The 18,849-nt window shown below is 46.4% G+C and overlaps 1 protein-coding gene across 8 annotated transcripts in view; it reads right to left on the reverse strand.

Annotated features, from left to right (window-relative positions):
* Window positions 1-400: 400 nt before the first annotated feature.
* KLHL13 (kelch like family member 13) overlaps window positions 401-18,849 on the reverse strand; it is a 159,019-nt gene continuing 140,570 nt past the window's right edge. For 7 of the 8 annotated variants that reach the window (XM_069065221.1, XM_069065222.1, XM_069065219.1 and 4 more), the window contains 4 exons: window positions 14,057-14,852; window positions 8,645-8,689; window positions 6,473-6,586; window positions 401-1,988 (listed from right to left, as the gene is read on the reverse strand). In XM_069065221.1, the coding sequence (XP_068921322.1) occupies window positions 1,501-1,988; window positions 6,473-6,586; window positions 8,645-8,689; window positions 14,057-14,852 (1,443 nt within the window). In that variant the 3' untranslated portion in view covers window positions 401-1,500. The remainder of the gene's footprint in view (window positions 1,989-6,472; window positions 6,587-8,644; window positions 8,690-14,056; window positions 14,853-18,849) is intronic. The other variant, XM_069065218.1, reaches the window with a different exon arrangement.

Below are 18,849 nucleotides of genomic sequence, written 5' to 3' on the forward strand. Positions count from 1 at the left end.
CACTTACACACACACACACACACACACACACACACACACACACACACACTAGCCATGTGACCTGGGGCAAGTTACTTAACCCCAATTTCCCTCCAAAAAAATTTACTCTTCCTGCTGGTTGGGAGCTCTTCTGGAGGACTGGAGAATAGCTGAACTGCCAAACATCCACCCTGCACAGCCATACAGTGGCATGTTCTGGATCCTTAAGAGTAGGCTGGGTCTTCTTTTCTTTGCCTGAATGAATGTCCCAATATGCCCTCCTCCGAGATGAACTCTGGACTAAATGAGTCTAGCTCCTACCACCATTCTCCACCCCCAATACTCACACACATTCTCATGCACATGTGCACACATTCATGGTAATGCTGGCATATAATTAATGATGTACCTCAGACCACAATGACATTAAAAGTTTTATTGAACAAAAGATAAAACATGGAAGTCAGAGTTCACAGAGAAAAGCAGCTCTCTTGCTCAAAATGTATCTTGTGCTAAATAACCTTATTAACAGTGACTGTGGAAAGGACACAGAATACGTAAAGTTACGTCAACAGGCAAGGAGAACAAGGAGGATTCATGGGGGCCGAAGGGACAATGAGGCCAGGACAGATGAACATGCTTCTGGCCCTTCTGCCCTGAAATTCAATATGGCTGGACTGGCTGCCCATGGATTATCGGTTGGGATAAATGGAAACTGCTTCTTAGAAGAAGATTTAATTTTTTTATATTTAATTTGAAGTGCTATCCAATTTTTAAAACAGAATGTCTTACATTTGTGCTGACATGAATAAAGGTGGGCATTGATGCCCATGATGTCAGCCCAGAGGCTGACCTTGGGGATGAGGCCGTACTGCTTTCGAGAAGTATGTTTTTACAAGTAGTTCTTTTGTCCGTCTAAGCAACTTCCCATGGTTGGAATATACCCCACCCGGTCAGGCAGGCTGAGCAAGAGAGCGAGAGCGAGAGCAAGAGCAAGAGAGAGAAAGAGAGAGAGGGACGTGGCCAAAGTACTTTATGAACAGGGAGGCAAGCTCATCCAGATGGCCTCCCTCAAAGTCAAAAAGCCAGAAGCAAACACCTTCCCATCTTCAAGCACGGAAAATGTGGTTACACATGAGCGACAACATCCCACTGCCAAGGTGACTGCTTGGGCTGCTTCTCATAAGCTGACCCCACACTCCCCACCCCCCCACAGATGTACAAAGTGGGGATCCACACAAGTGAAACAGCTGAAAGACAATACTTTGCTTTTTATTGGTTAAACATTTGGCTCTGATGAATACACGTTCAGGATGCTTCTGTGAACCACAGATAAACATTCTACAATAAACAAACATCACAAATAACATCAGCGCTGGTTGTCTGCCAGTCATGGGACCAAGTGCTGGAGGAGAGCCCTAACAAATACTACTGAAGAACAATAGCAACAACAGAAAGAGAAAGAGCATCCCCAGCCCCAGATCCAGAGAGGATGGCAGCCCACAAGCTGCAGGGAGGCTTCTAAGGGGCTGCCAGAGGCGACTCTCGAGAGGGGGACTCTGCGGCGTCTTCGGGAGGAAGAACAGTGAGGGTGCAAGCTCGGATGCCGCCAAGAGATTCAGGGAGGTCAAAAACTTTGTGCCACTCATCCTTGTCTGGATCATACTTCTGCACTATCTCTACCATACAGCGGTTGTTCCAAGAGTACCCGCCCACCACATAGATTTTATTTTCAAACACAGCAACCCCGACATCACTCTGCCCTCTTAACATGGCAGCAATGGGAGTCCACTGATCAAGTGCTGGAGAATAGTATTCACAGCTGAGAACGTCATCATAATCACTGGTTCCTCTGAAGTGGTTTCCACCAATCACGTAAAGCTTTTCTCCGACGGTGCACATGCAGTGCAGGCCTCGGACTGTGGTCATGGGCGCTTTCTGAATCCACTTGTCTGTGTCTGGGTCAAAGCACATGAGCTCTTTTTGGAAAGTGTCATGAGTAATTCCCCCTGAAGAGTGAAAAAAAGAGGCATTGAGGGCACAAGCTGTGCCTACTGTGAACACCTGCATTCATTTCTGAGTCACCCTAAGGGGCTGGGCAGGGAACATCAGCATTATCATATCCATCTGAGTGCTGAGAGAAATCAGGCTGTGAGGGAGGTGAGGTGCCTTACCCAAGGGCACACAACTAGGAAACATCCAAGGAAGGATTTTAACCCAGGACTCTGAATTCCAAAGCCAGTGATCTCTCTGCTAGCCCAAGTCACTTACACCACCCTGATAGAAAATGAGGCCAAACAGTTGCAGCAGAGACAAAGTGTGGTCTGCTTATTGGATTATGAGAGTGTATGAAAAGTGGTCCTAAAAACGTGGACTCGAGATGTTTCTACAGCCACAAATGGAAGAAATTAGCATTTTATCTTGGGAAAGAAAACCAACATGTGCCCCTTCCTGCCCTTTCCTGACACAGCAGCTTCCAAGGCTCCCACAAAGGAAGATGAGCTGCTTAGAAACAGATCTGGAGCCAATCAGTGGAGGCCAACTGCAAAGACCTTTTTACCTTCTCCTAACCCGAGCACCATCTGCAATGCAAACACTGGGCTAAGGCCTTACCTCAGTCAATTTCATCAGTGGTCAAGTGGGTCACCAGGGCCCATCACCACGAAGGTCTGGGCCTCAGAGGCTCCAAGTAGAATCATCACCCCATCATAATGAAGAGAAGAGAGCCCTGCTCAAAGCACTCAGAAGGGGAAGCTCCCTATTGCTCAGGAGTGGGGACCAAACAAATTCACAGAGGGAAAGCACTCTGTCCTGAGTACCGGAGTAGGCCACAAGAAGCTGAGAAACACTGACAAAGGAGATGTTTCTAGACAATCAAGAACAGCATGTCAAGAAGGAAGCTGGGACCTTGGCATTTGGGTGCTCTTTCAAGCTAGAGAAGGAGGTTTCTACAATGCTCACTTATCTCCCTTAGATTTGAAACAGAATCATTCAGAAAATGTGGCCAACCCCGAGAATCTCTAAACAATGACAATTCCTCAGAAAGCATATGAATGTACATGGGCAAGAAAACCTCAATTAACCAGACTCCAACTAACAAGAACTCTATTTTAATATTATTTGTTTGGCATAAACCTTGAGCCCTCAGGGCTCACTAGGCTAAATGGCATTAGTAGTTTAAAATGTGGGTTTAGCTCTTGGTAGTGGAGAGCCTGGAAAGGGCTGGCAGAGGGGGTGAGGTAGCTCAGTGGACTACAGTTAACTTTGTGATCAAGCTCAAAGAGACCAATAGGTTGCTGTTTTCATTGACCTTGGGTGGGGCCCTAGAGAGCTGCACTGTGGATGAAGAGCCCCCGAGGGTATTTAGTAGTACTTTTTTATTATCTACATAATTGATTTATTCTCTCTAGATCCTGCCAAGCATGCACCTGGCCTAAAGGACGTCTCCAGTTAATCATTCCTTTTCCCCTTGTACTTCACTTGCAGAAGAGGCCAAGTGCCAACAAAGCAAGCCACCTTCATGCCTGTGGACCCTGTGGACACCATACCAGCAGAGGCTTAGGCCACGTTCAGGCCAAACTCGTAGTCCTTTTCCATTTCCCTCGTTACACAGTGATGGGTAAGGCACAGAATGGAGATGCAGAGACCCTACAACATTGCCAGGCACCCAAGAACTTCTGTGTGGTCCGTGGGAATAAAGCAGGTTCTGATAACCTGTAGTTTCTAAGAACCCTCACGTCTCATTGGTAGCCTCACATGGCTACCGAGTCTTTCCTACTCTGTGCTTTCTGCATAGCGACTGGCAAAGATTCCCTAGCAGTCTCGACTGAGCATCACATGAGGGCCAATGCACAGATACCCTTCATGTGCACTTAGAGACAGCCATGTAAACTTCTCACATTCCTTTGTTATCTTTGCAGTGCTCAGCACAGCTCTCACGATGCCATATGAATTACAGAGAAACTCTTGGGGAAGAGAAGGCTCCATCCTGACAGGTTTTCCATTTCACTTAGATAACTCTGCCCCAAACACAAGGCCAAAAGGTGCCAAGACATGTTATGGAAAATGCACACATCTAGAGGCCGAGAAGCATGCCCTCTGATCAGGCATGCAAACTCTATCATACAGACTTGCCAGCCCAAGGCCTGGAAGATGTCTCAGAGCAGCATTTTTTGGGAAGTGGTGGCAGGAAGGGCAGCCAGGCTCACTGTAACTGAGCCTTTCGGCCCCAAAGCCACTACTCTGTAATGTGCATACCCTTCAGTGCTCCCTACCTCAAACACAGCCCATTCAATTTTTCCAGAAAAACTAACCTCAATTCCCAAATCAGCCCTCTCACCCCAAACACCAGCCAACAACCCACACCACATGGCAAAAAAGCATGCCTGGGCTGTATATGGATGGCCCCTTTTTCTTTCTCCTATAGAGTTCCCTTACCAATCCCATCCCTAGTACATGCCTGCTTTTGAGGTTAAGGAAGGGGTCAGTGCTGTGCCATGCCCTAATCCTGCAGGTTGGGCACCCAAGTCCTAACGATGTATTCACTGTGACAAAATCCTACAGTCACCCAAACAACCTGAGGTCCTGGTTCAATGAGCTGATGCTGATGGACCTGGAGCATTTGGAACTCTCCCATTTCAAGTCCATGTGGGCTGAACATGGTGAGCAGTGGATTTCTCAGTGGGCTCTTTCTTTAAGAGAACAATTCAATCTTCAGCTCCTCCAGGAGGTCCTGGCAAGCTTCAATTCTACCAAGAACACAGGGCCCATCATGCCCTGTTCTCTCCTTCAAGTCCACTGCAGATTCTAACTAGTCTCTCTAGATCCTTGCCTGCCTGACTCACATGATACAATTAGCTGCAGCTCAATCAAAGAGTACCCAGTGAGGACCATATCCTGATCTGGCCTTATCTGGCTGACAGCAGCCTTCAGCAAGGGGAAGAAAACCTGGCCAAATGAAGCACCAGGGCCCACCGCCACGACGGTCTGGGCCTCAGAGGCTCCAAGTCGAATCTCCACCCCATCAGAATGAAGAGAACAGGGCCCTCCTCAAAGCATTCAGAAGGGAAACTTGGGTGATTAATGCACAAAGGGAAAATAAGTTGTCACAGACACGGTAAGTGTGCCACTGGGGACGTGGTGGAGGGCTTTTTGGAAGAGGCTGATAAGGACAGAATGAGTCAGGTGCCTCTATTAAGTAGTTTAATCCAACATTAACATTGAAGCCTGTAGTTATAATGCTGGTGTCAGAGTCTGGGCTGGGGAAAGGGACCAGTAACGGGACAACGAGGCTGCAACAGAGTCAAGAAAGGCCCATCTCTCTTTGGTCCCACAGCAGAAATCAATGTTCCCCAAGGCAACCCAGGCGGAGAGGATTTGGGGCTTCAAGGAAGCTCAGGTACCACCTAAGCCAGAGGGATGAACTTGCCCTAGGGGGTGAACCAGATTCTAATGTAATTGGGAAATAGTTAACAAAACACAGGAAAATGCAATATAACATAGCTAATGGGAATTTGTGGTTTTCTAAGGCAATATACTTTACTGTTTGACATCCGAGATTTAGGCAAATAACTTGCTTAGGGTCCCCCAGGTAGGAGGTAGCAGAGGCAAGATGCCAGCACTACAGTGCCCCTCCCACCAGGGCCATTGCTGAGGACACCTGACCACTCACCAATCCCCTGCACATCTGTTCTTTTTCTCTCAGTTTAGGTCTCTCCCCCTTTTCCTTTTGTCCCTTCCCTCTGAGATGAGTAGGCCTGACAGTGCCTCACTTATAATGATGCTGAAGGCTAACAGCATCACTGCCAGCCCCTGTTTCACTCAGCAGTCTCAATGACTAAATAAGCTTTTCATGAAATGCTAACACTCTTCCCCTGGTAGAGAGTATTTGAAATGGAGTCGAAATAGTCCAATTTCATTTACACTGCTAGAGAGGGAAAGTCTCTACTGTCAACGCTTGGTCATCAATGGGAGAAATGTCTCCACTAAATATTATTTCCAAATCCTTAACAGGTCCCTTCCCTGACAGACTCTAATCCTTACCAACACAAGAGTTTAGTTTGCTGCCTTTTTAATAGAAGCCTAGCCTGTAGATCAAAGAAATCCCCTCTTGGGCCAGTGAAGGAGGGTATCCCTTTCCTGGTGTGTAGTATATATCAGCCTGGGAGGGGATGCTGTCTATTTTTGGTGGGCAGAAGTAAACTGGGAAACGGGGAACTGGAAAACTTTGATGTTTCCTTTAAGTCAGATATTTATAGTATGAAACCATTTGCTTCCAGTGTTAGCAAATCATAGACGACTAACTATTTGAAAGTAAAGATAAAACACCTTCCCAAACCACAGATACATTATCACTGGCTTGCCCACTGTCTCAGCCTACGGGTACAACCACTGCTACCAATGAGCATGGAGAATGGAGAGCTAGTGGTATCATTTTCTTCAAAACCTCTATGTTGTATTAATCTCACTTACAGATGAGTGTTGTTTACTTTACCTGAAATATACATCATCCCTCCATACACGGTACCAGCATGGCCATAGTGGGGCTCGTTCATCTTGGCCACATAGCTCCATTCGTTCATCCTTGGGTTGTAACACTCCACTGTGGCTGGTGTGAGAAGAATACAAGATCTTTTCAAAACCTCAACTCGCACAATCAAGTCATTTCTTCTGAGAATAACGGTGTCACACACACACACACATCAGAAACCCATCCATTATGCATGAGAGGTCCCTTGAAAAAGATCTTATGATAATGCCAGAAATTACATGAATAATTTAGATAGACTCACTGAGTTGGGAGAGTCCTTGGAGACCATCTGGTCCCCTAGGCCAACCTCCTCATTTCCAGCTGAGGCCCAGAGAGATTAAGTGACTTTTCTTGGGTCATATGGCTAGTTAACCCAAGTGCTGGACCTAGAAGAGAGTTCCCAGCATTCTCCCAGCTCAGTGCTCTATTTCAACAGCTAATACATAGTGTGGAAGGCCAGATTTGTTCATTTACATGTCTTGTCACTTCCATTTTAAACTGTCATTCCTCCTATGTACTTGGTATAAAAATGTATGGAGGTTGTGGGGGGCCCCTAAAAAATCACTAGGGTTAAAAAGGGCTTCAACTCTGTTCCCCTACTTAGACAATCTCCACCTAACTAAGCTAGTACTGGATGCTAAGCAATAGAAAACAGGCTTTCAAGGTGGCTGGGGTCACTTTCAAAAGCCTATTGGCTCAGTCCAAATGCAGGTTACAAAACGGATGCCAGGGACATATGGACTTAATTAAGTGCTTGTCCATGGGCATCTAAAACATCACTAACCCTATCTTTGGAACCAACTGTATGCTCATGACTTGAAGATGATTAGAGGCAAAACTTAAAATGTCAAAGTCAAGGGCATGATTCGAGTGTATATTCTCTTGCAATAATGGATTTCCCTTGAACACAAAATGTTTGAGAGAAGTGAACAGCAAGTCATTCAAAAGTCTCCAGGCAAGGCAGATGAGCAGGTCTAAAGGAGAGATGGGGCAGGGCACCATTGTGACCCAAAGCAGCAAGACGTCACTTGCTTATAAGGGAGAGAGGGGTCAGGTCACAAGACATCTCAGGTAAAAGACCATCATATGTGTCTGGATGGTAGAGGCTTATTAGCAGCCCCTTACCACCTGCCCCAAAGGCTCACATGCTGATCCCTCCCTGAGCCATCTAGTGATCTCTCTGCCATATTCACTGGCCTAGTTGTTGAGATTTCCTTTTGCCTTGACTCGACTACCCCCACTGGCTTCCTTATTCTTTTTTAAGGGCTTTGAAATCCTTGTCCAAATGTTCACAGACCTTCATCATACACACATCATGCCACCACACATTGGAACCCCACTATAAGAATTTCCTAGAAAGTAGAATTTGGCCTCCCCATTGCACATTGAATGGTTCAGTTAGGAGAGTCAATCAACCAAGCCAATCTTAGGTCAAAAGACCTCATTCTAAGGTGGGCTGAGTAATGCTAAGGTCCCAGGGATGGACACCCATGGCAGCACCAGCTGAGGCTGCCCTGCTGACTTACAAACCACCTCCCAGCCCACCATCCCACCTGGCCACCACCCCAGCCCAGCCCTGCCCTACCTCCCCCCAGCCCTCCAACCCTCGCTGCTTCACTAAACTGCAGCGTTTTTTGTGCCCAACAGCCCAAGAATAGAAAGGTATTTCCATGGCCAAGGCCAAGTACAAACTGCCATCTCCTTGAAGACCAAATAGTGAATGTTATCGTCATCAGCTGCTGTTTCTTCAGTCTATCTCCCAACTGTCTTTTATACAGCTTGCCTTTGGGCTATCTAATAAAAACAAATGCCACTGAGTTACAGGAGCATAGACTTCGAGGTGGAAGGGCCCTTAAAGGCCACTCAGTCCAGTCATTTCATTTTACAGGAGAAACTGAGGCCCAGAGAGGTACAGTGACTTAGCCAGGTCCCCCTGACTCCAAGACCAGTGGTCTGTCCACTGAATCCTCTCTTCTTGCTATGCTTACAGAAGGGCCCAGTATATTGATGACCATTAGCCAAGAAATGAATGAGATTGGTTTATACAAGTGAAAAAGGCAGTTTGATCAGAAAGACCACCCCCCAAGAGAAGGCAGAAAGGGAAGGCCAGAGTTCATCTCCACAAGTAGCTCTCACCTATCCTGTTCCAGATGCCTGGTGCTGTCCTGAACTTTGTGATTTCTAAGAGGAGAAATTCCACACAGTTTTATGACCTGTACTGGTACGGAAAAGCCCCTCCTTACATCCAATCTAGAGCAATCCTGACACAAGTTAGATGTATTTCTTCTTGTTTGGTTTGTAGTGGGAATGGAGGCTGAATAGCCAGCCGCTTACCACCACTGGCAACATCATTATGAATGTCATATTAATACCAGAAAGAAAGAGGCAGGATGACCTTGTGGAGAGAGAAGGGAATCTAGATGCTGGAAAACCTGGGTTCAAATGCAATCTGTCTGTCTCTCTAACCATGGGTAAGGCACTCCCTGAGACTCAGGCAGCTGGGGACGTTATCGACTGAGCCAATTATCGACACCAGCAATACTAAGAATGCTGATGAATTGTAGATGGGGGATCAAGATGGAGCCTCCATTGGGACAAGTGGGTTCTGCACATCAGGCTACACTCTCTCACCCAGTCCCCACTCTTGAATACTACGTGGATCTGCAAGGTGGCTGACAGACCTCTTTCTCAACTGTATATGAAAAAGATAAAGGGGAGGCATCACCCCCAACCTTCTCTTCTGTCAACTAGCCAACTCTGTCATTTTTTTCAGTCTCTGGATCATTTTCATTCACTTCTTTTGGTTTCTCTCTATACATGACTCCCTTGACCTATTAAACCCCATGTGGCCATACACCTGATTAAAAGGAGCCTTGCGCTCTTTCCTGGGACACTACTTACCGGTCAGCTTGATGTAGGGCGCCTGGTGTCAGCAGCTTACAGGGGAAAGGAGCACAGGCGTCTAGCGCCAAGCACACGGAAGGGGGGAGGCACAATGTGGCTGCTCCCCATTCGTCTTTCCGGTGCTCACATGGCAAGGGGGCACCTGTACACCCACCTCTAAGAGCCAGAGACAGTGATCCTACTACATGGGTGATCCAACGATGACATGTTGGCAGGCTGGCTAGCGCAGGGGACATCTCTAAGGTGTCTTGTTTACCCAACCCCTCCAAGTGCATGGGCCTCCTTGGAAGGGGGGGGGGGCATCAAGGACTGCCTGACCCTGGGACTCCAGGCAGGCTCAGAGCCAAGGCTTTGGAAGAGGGGGCAGAGGGTGGCAAGAAGGGCTGGCAGCCCCTCCAACAATGATGAGGAGGGAAGAGGGACTTGGACCCAGTTCTAAGGCACCATTTGGTGAAGAGAGCCCAAAGCCATAAGGGAGAGTGGAGCACTTCATATGTCATCAGGAATCTCAGTAGACATCTATTTGAAAATCCAGTGGTATTCACTAAACTACTCCATGTCTTCAAAGCCTGCTGTATTAACTTATAACTGAAGTAACAGGGGTCTAAGCTGTCATCTCTGTCTATAATTCAGAAAGCGCCACAGAAGACAGATCTCTTATGCTACATGAACACGTGAGACGTCAGAAAGCAGCAGTCATTCACGGAGGCATGCTGCCCTGACGTTCCCTAAGTTTCCTACTTTAAGTGTTGTCAAAGGAAAAGACCTTCCCCAGGAGCTACTGGGACTTCCGGCCAGGAAGCCAGGGGCTTTGTGCTGTGACATGGCTCTGGCCTTTCCTAATCCTCTGCAGAGACCTGGTGAAGAGAGGAAATGATGATACACATTTATACGAGCTCAGAGTGCTAGCAAGTTTCGCCAAGCCTTGTCCTTTCCTAAGTCTACACGGGTGAGGTTCATCATTTCCCAGGCCAGGCCCCAGCTCCTGCCTGGGAAGCCGTGGAAGGCAAACCCTTTCTTTGGGACCAGCTGCGTGTCCAGACGTCAGGACAGGCCCAGGAAAACTAGGATGGCTCACTAATATAAGACTTTTCCTTATTTCCATGAGGAGTTTCCAATTCAATTCAACCCACATTTATTAAGCTCCACTCTGGGCCCAGCCCCATCCAGAGTCTGTGCGAGGGTGGCCACACACTTTAGAAGCAGCTTTGCCTCCAGCACCATGTGCTGCGTGGACTTTCCACTGCTCTGGTTTGGGGTCAGAGGGTGAATAAAAAGGGGCACAAGGGAACCACAGAGGCAGTTTTCTCTCAGGGAACAGATCAGTCTCTGATGTTGCTCAGGAGACAGGAGTGGGGGGTATCTGAGAGCCTTCCACGTCCCAGGGAGCCAAATTCATGCTCTGGACAAGTGGGACTGCAACGAGAGTCATCAGCAAGGTTTTAAATAGATTGGGTGTTAGGTATGTAACCCAGGCCAGAGGAAAGGGATGATAATGCTGGAGATTGTCCAAGTCAAGGTCACTTCATGCACATGTGCCTGTAAGGTCATGAGCACGCTTGGCTGCCTATAAAAAAGTGAGTTGAGTCTTTGCAAAGAAGTCTGCCTGCTTGTGTCTTGTGGATAAAGGATTCTGTTTTCTGTACTTAGCTCTAAACACATCCACATGAAAAGACGGAATTAGAAAAGAAAGACGAGGTGCTGACATGAGTCACGCAGAACAAACAAAACCCATCTGTCTACGTCTTCTTGAGGAAATAGAGGATGATTTTCACTACGTAATTGCATTAGCTTGGTATATAATTCATCCTGGATCTCAAAGTTGCTCTGGAGAAAGGAAGAGTTTTATCAACAATTTCACTCAAGGGAAGATTAATCAATTCAAGAGCCTGCTATACACAGTGCCAGGAGAACAGGGGCACAAGGCCTCAGCCAGTATGTACATTCCTGCCTAAAGCAGGCTAGACAGGCATCCTGAGCCTTCCAAAGCCTAGCCCTGCTCATGGATTTGCTCACAGTAGCTGCTTCCCAGTAATGGGTCCCCCCAAATCTTGGAGCCGTCACTCCTCTGCCTAAACTTCCAATTGGCCCTAATTGGCATTTAGGGGCTCAGGCTACTGGTGAAGATGAAGGCACAAGGCACGTAGTCTCAAATGAAATGCTTCCACTTGCAGAAAGGTGCATAAAAAAACAAAAGAGGGAATTCAAATGTAGCTAGTGGAGCTGAGGGAAAGAGCTCTAACTAGTGGGAGCCGCCATCATTACTTCTGGAGCCTTCCCAGAGGGTAGGTCTCTGTGCTTGTCACTGGCCACGTCATGGGGCTCAAGACCCAGCCTCTGACCTTTCCAGCTGACTGGAGATCCTGGCCTGCCGGACATCACCAAGCACACCCTCAGGAGAAGGAGAGCAGAGGCCTTGGGACAGATGATAAGGGACATGACTATAACCCAGGCAGGGAAAATTTCACCAAAGGCCTGGGCTTCAAAAGCTCTCAAGCACACAAAGACCATTTTAACATGGAGACTTTTTAAAGGTAACTTAGCTAAACCACCTAAATTTGTAACAAGAAAAGTAGTATGGTTGTATACAAAGAATTCGGGGGAAGTCTTGGGTTCCGATTTTACTGTTAACACCAACTAGTTGGGAGACCACAGGTAGTACACTTGGCGTCCCCAAGACCCCACTTTCTGAGCTATAAAATGGGGATAATAATACCCATCATACTGACTTTACAGGGCTGGGGGGGCACTAAATGGGCTAATATATGGAGGGTGTTTTGCAGGTTATAAAATTCTATTTGCATATTAACGATCATTTTGATCCGAAATAACAAGCAAAGTGACCTGACTGTACTTGGAGTGTAGATGTGGGAGAAAGGTTTAATGATGCCTTTTTGAATTCTTCAGGAGAAAAATCAAAATGCTGTGCCCATTGAAAGACCAAAGTAATGTCAGCAGACTCCAAGCTGTGGTGCCTTGAGAAGAATGCTGCCTTCTTTGCAGAAGCATCATTGCTATTCTTACAGAGTAAGCACTTACTAATGGTTTGCTGAATTGAACTGGCTGTGGCATCCAGCCTCCATCTTGTTTTTAGAGATAGGGAAGCACTAAATGAGTAATTCAAAGGATTCCGCCAAAGGAATTACTTACTTCATCAAGTCCTTGAATTTGCTCTAAAGTAGGAGCAGTACAGGCTGGTTTTGAGGAAGGGCCACTGGCACTCTTACAAGGGGGCTGTCACCAAACAAACTTATGCTGATTTCAAAGGGCTTTGGAGAGGACAGCCAAGGAAGGAGGCTATGGAACGGGAGCCAGCACTTATGGCAAAAATCCTTCTCCTCACGTAAAGAGTTGTGCCCACTAACACACACTTCTCTCATGAAACTAATCAAGATAATGCAAGAAAAAAAATGGCACTCCTGAGCCTCGTCTACACAGGTCTGGCTTTTTCTAGAATGACATTGGCAATGAGGCATACTGGGCTATGTGTTCCCTGTCCAAAGCCCTTTTCAAATAAAGGTATTTGGGAAGCAGGAAGCTGGGGCTCAGACTGTTTCTCTGTGAACCCAGCCTGGCTCACTGGATGGAGACTTGGCCCATCAAGTTGGCATCAGTACCTTATTCTAACCCAGTTCGCTAATCAAATGTTTAAGACAAAACTAACAGTTCTGTATCTACAGTCATTAACTACTAAAATTTACTCCTCAAGACAGTATTGGCAATGTACTTTTATACCTGTCACTGACTCCTTTCCTTTTCTTTCTCTTTCTTTCTTTCTTTCTTTCTTTCTTTCTTTCTTTCTTTCTTTCTTTCTTTCTTTCTTTCTTTCTTTCTTTCTTTCTTTCTTATTTTTTTTATTTATAATATCAATAATTGTTTTATGGGGTCAGGCTTTTGAGTTTACCAAAGAGCTGCAGTCTTCCTGATTTCCTTTTTGTGAAGCCTTCTTACTCCAATTTGATTTAGAATAAGAAAATTACACCTTGTATACTTAATTACAGGCAACCAAAGCACAAATACATTAAACTGTAATCGCAAGCAATCATGGCTTAGAAAGAAAAAAAGTTAGCAACATAATCAAGTAGAATATACAAGGCCAGCCTCGAGCCGGCAGCCCAAGTTTGGTCTGAGTGGGTCAGAAGGCTGTGCATCATATGAAGTATATCATGGTGCCCAGCAAACATCTTCTATTTCATCTGTTTTGGAGCTTATCTTTTTCTTATTGTAATGTTTCTAAAATCTACTCAAATGACTCATTTTACCTGTTTAACAAAATATTTGGAAAGTATGGGGGGGGTGGGATATATAAAAATGGAAACTGAGGTAACTGGCCCAATTTCCTACCAAGTTGCTATTACAACTGCAACTGTAACCATGGAATAATTCTGCCAATCAAGTTATAACTACCTTATGCAAGACAAATAAATTCATTTGGAATCTAGTGACTGATTTTCCAGCTACATCTGAAATGGAGCCAGGGGCTGAACACAACCCCCAGGGAAAGTACAGAGATTATCTCTGGAAGCTTCTCAAAGAGAAGGATTTCCCACAATGCAACTCTAGGCCAGTGCTTTTGCTTCTTGTTCCATTAGAACTGGACATCAATGCTGAGGGAGAGTTACCTTGTCCACCACACCTACTTACCCAGTTCCCCGGCTGCGTTGCGGCCCCCCACAGCATACAGATGGCCCTTAAGGGCACTCAGGTGGAAGAAGGTACGCTTTTCGTTCAGTGATGACACTTGCATCCATTTATTGTAACGAGGATCGTATCTGAAGACGGTGTCAACGGCTGTTTTGCCTTTTGTGTCATAATTACTCTGGCCACCAACGACATAGAGGAAGTTTCCAATGACTGCAACACCATGCTGGTATCGGGGAGCATCCATGGGGGCTAAAGATTTCCATTCATGGGATTTCTCATCATACATTCTCAGCTCCTTGCTGACCACCAGCTGCTGTCTCAGGACGCCTCCCAAGGTCACCAGGTGAGTGCTGTCGGAGCGGATGGCGGTCCTCTCCGACTGCATCACGGGCTGCATGTAGGGCATCATTTGGTAGTTGCTGGCTTCTAGGAGCAAGTTCACACAAGTATTGTCCGTTCTCATAAAGTCCACAGTCTGCACGTAATTGATGAGATCTTGTGGTGTCATCAGGGGAAAGCGAATGTTATTCATCAGTTTGTTAGCGAAGTCCATGCGCATGTCGTCCAAGCGCAGCCAGCGACAGGCGGCCTTAAAGAGGTCAAGCTCTGTGCAGTGCTTCAGGCCATTACTGGAGAGCACGAAGACCAGCCGCTCGAAGGGGAGCTTCACAAACTCGCCGCTGTTCAGGATGGCAGGGAAGTTCTTCAGGATGAAGTTGTTCACATATTTGTCCACTTCCGTGAGGTTGTAGGTATTGGCGATGCGCCCCACCTCAACACAGTTGTCCAAACAGACCTGTTCAGGGAAGACAAAAGGGACAGTGATGCTTTGTGTGTGAGCATGCATGTGAGCTTGCGCGCGTGCACATGCGTCTCTGTATGCACGTGTATGTATGTGGGGGGCGTGCATGTGTATGGCCGTGTGGGGGGCATGTCTTGGTATACATTGGGATAGCACAGTTAAGTCAGAAACTGCATAAGAATATAAGAAAATGTTCATATCTCAGCACAATGTTGGATAGAGAACTCAAACCACTTTTTTGTTTAACTCAGGGAAAGGCTGAAAAAAGAAATCAATTAAGTCAGAGAAATGCTGAAACTCAGTAGGACTCAAGACAACTAGAGCTATTATTTTTCCTTACTCAAACATCTATAGCCTAAATTTTTTTTTAAATTCTAGTCAAATCCAAATTCTAAAAAATATTCTGAAGACTTATACATTTCCTCTCAATCACAAGCCAGATTTGTCCATTTGAGAAAACCAAACCAAATGCCATCTTACAACACTGGCAGGACCCAGCACCAGCCTCCCTCCCATCCACCCCCACCCTTTTGTCTCGGTTTCCCTATCAGTACATATTTCCCTTCGGAGCACCATTAAGCAAATGCCAAAAAAAAAGCACAAAAGTGATGCTACCTGTGGACCCAAAAGTGTCATTGCTCAAAGAGCTCAAAAGTGCCCCCCCCCACAAAGAATTCAGAGTTGCTCCATTTGGAAAAACAAACTGTCTAGGCAACAACCTACATGTCCAACAGTTAATATATTAAAGGCAAGGAATCTTCCAGTGCCATAAAAATGGGAAGTATGGGAAGTTATGCACTGACTCTATCACTTCTTTAAAAATCATTTTTAGGGGGAAAAGTCCCACCAAAAGCAACCCAAGCCTGCATGTAGTTTGGCATCCTGCAGCACCTGAGAACTGGGAGGGACCTCCTGGGCCATCTAGTCTGACCCCCTACCTGACCAAGACCCTCCTCTCTGCCCCTGGAGTGCAAAGGCAGAGCAAGTCAGAGCTGTAAGCAATCCACGGGTTCGAGGAACAGGGTAAGGTGAGGCAAGCACAAGAAGCTGGGACTCAATGCCTACTGCCCCAACTGCCCCAACTGCCCCCTTCAACCCTCAGGAAGCCAGCTCTAAAAGGCCTTCAGCACTCAGCTGGGCCTGGGCTTGGATAGCAGTGGAGAAAACCTGTGTGACACCCACTTTGGGAAAGGCAGGTGGGGGCAACAGCTATGGAATGTGGCAGATGACAGACACAGCTGGGTTTTGCTTAACTTTTTCTTTGTGGTGTTGGAGGATTCAATTATTTTGAATTATTTGGGGGGTGTCAGGAATTGAAGGTGATATAAGAATCAAAGAAAACTTGAGAACAAAAGTCCCCACCCAACAGATAATCATCTTGCCTTTGTTTGAAGGCTTGCAGAGAGAAATGTAGACCACCCCTCCTCCTAGGGCAGCCCTTTCGACTCTGAAACACTAACTGCTGTCAAGCTTTTCCTGATTGGCCTGAGCTGGCCTCTCTGCAACTGCTCCCCCCATGGCCCCTGGCTCAACCCAGTGGGGCCAAGCAGATCAAATCTGATCCCTCCTGCCACTTGAGGGTCCTTTCAATACATGGACACAGCATGAATATATTTTGTCCCTTCTTTTCTTCTCTGAGTTAAACATTCTCAGTCCTAGATGCTCATACGGCCCACCCTTAAGGCCCTTAACTATCCTGGTTGCCCATCTCCATATTCTCTCCAGATTACTGATGTCCTTCCAAAAAGGTGGTGTCTGGAGGTGAACATGAGACTCTAAATGCGGTCTGATAAGACAAAGAACAGTGAGAACACTGTCCTCTCAGTCCTGGCTACTGCTTCAACCTTATTAAATTCAAAAACTTTTAAGTTCAGATTTTTACATCTCATTTTGTATATTTAGCTGATTATGGTTTTACTAAGATGAGTGTGTGATCATTTTTTTAACTGAAAGACGGGAATGGATTTTTTATAACTGATGCTTGCTTTCGGCCATGTGCCACATATACCTGAAAGCATGCGACTTTTTAAGAAGTGGCCTAAGTGGTCATACTTCAACCTTGAGGGTAAAAATGAAAGGATCTGGAAGTGAGAATGAAGGCATACCAATCTGAACATGCATGCATGCTCTTCCCTCCCTCCCTCCTTCCTTTTTTTCTCCTTCCTTCTTTCTTTCCTCCCTCCCTTCCTTCCTTCCCTCCTTCCCTTTTCCTTCCTTTCCTCGTTCCTTCCTTCCTTTACCTTGCTTACCCAATGTCTCTCCTGTACCCCTCCACCAAATTTTTTTCTTAAAGTAGCCAATTCCACTTCAGTCATCAGCCCCTGGTCAGGTAGGTGGCAGGAACGGGAAGTCAGAGCTTGATCTAAGTACCATACAGCCAAGCCACTAGGGGCTCTACAAGAGCACATTTCTTCTCTGCTTCCTTGAAGCCTCAGCTAATTTCAAATCAAACATTTCAAATGTGACTGCTTTTTTTTTTCCACGAGAACACTAGACATCTAATCCCCAGCTGCCTAATGGATATGTCAAACCAAGCTCGTTCTCTTGCTCCCCAAACCTTCCCTCTCCCTCTGCTACTGTGAAGGGCAGTGCCATCTGTCCAGTCCCCCACGTTCCATAGCCAATCAATGAGCAAGTCCTACTGCTTCGGCCTTGCTGACATCTCGTGTGTGCCCCCTTCTTTCTTCAGACACTGTCACTCCCAGGTCCAAGCCTTCTAGTTGGACTCCCTGCCTCAAGCTCCTCCCCAATCCAATTTATCCTCTGAGCAGCTGTCAAATGGATCTTCTTAAGAAAGTGCAAGGCTAACCATGCCATCCTCCTACTCAAAACTCCAGCAGCTCCTGCTCGCCTCCAGGATCAAACAGAAAACCCTCTGTTTGGCCTTTGCAGCCCTTCCCAAAGTGCATGGCCCCTTCCTAGTTTTCCAGTCTCCTCAAATCTGACCACCCCACTGCCCCTCCAAACACCGTGCAGCCCAGTGACACTGGGCTCTTTGCTATTCCTCACACACCACACTCCATCTCCTGACTTTTCCCAACATCTTCCTGGCATTTTTGCTGGCTGTCCTCCTCATGTCTATCTCCTGGCCTGCTCTGTGTTTCAGCTAGAATCCAACCTTGTATAGGAAACCTTTCCTGGTCCTCTTGAATCTTAGGACCTGCACCCTGAGACCGCCTCTGCTTTTTCCTGGCTGTATCTTGTCTGTACTTGGTTGTTCACATCCCATCTCCCCCATTAGGCTGCTAGGCTCTACAGCTTTCTCCAACACCTTCGTCTTCATTTACACTAGTAAAGCAAAGCAGGGTTCAAGCTGCTGTTTGTAATTGTCTATGCCACTGTCTACTTCCATTAGAGCATGGGCAACCTGACTACAGCTGACTTCACTTTGGTTTATCTACAACTAATTCTACCTTCTAGCCAACTGCAATGGACCAGTGAGGGACAGGATCAGTTTTCTGTCACTGTCAGTAGCTGGAAGACCAATTCAAGAGGGAATCTCAGCTCTTTCTGAGCTCTGAATGAAGGAGACAATAAGGAGTTGGGCAGGGGGCTTCCCAGCTCCTCCTGTGCAAGACCCTTCCAAGGGAGTTTTGGTATTTTGTTCAGAATTCTCAGGACATGGTAAAAAAAATACCAAATAAACACCAAAAATATATTCCAAAGTCCTAGACATTTAGCTTAGTTCCAATTCCCATTGACCAGTAAAGAAAATTGGTCACACCAAAGCCCAAGCCATAACCTACCTCAAAAAAACCCAAACCAGTATTGGCCCCAAATTTCTAATACGAGAGAATGTGCCGAGTCCTTTGACTTCAGTGTAACTGAATTTGATATAACTCTGTCTGAAGAGGGAGAAGGAGAGAGGGAGAGAGGGGAAGAGGGAGAGAGAGACAGAGAGAGAGACAGAGAGAGAGACAGACAGACAGACAGAGACAGAGAGAGGAGAGACAGAGAGACAGAGACAGAGAGAGAGAGAGAGAGAGAGAGA

Source organism: Petaurus breviceps, unplaced genomic scaffold, assembly GCF_028583685.1.
Source record: "Petaurus breviceps papuanus isolate PSGF00001 unplaced genomic scaffold, PetGlider_PUasm1.0 90681, whole genome shotgun sequence".
NCBI lineage: Eukaryota > Metazoa > Chordata > Mammalia > Diprotodontia > Petauridae > Petaurus > Petaurus breviceps.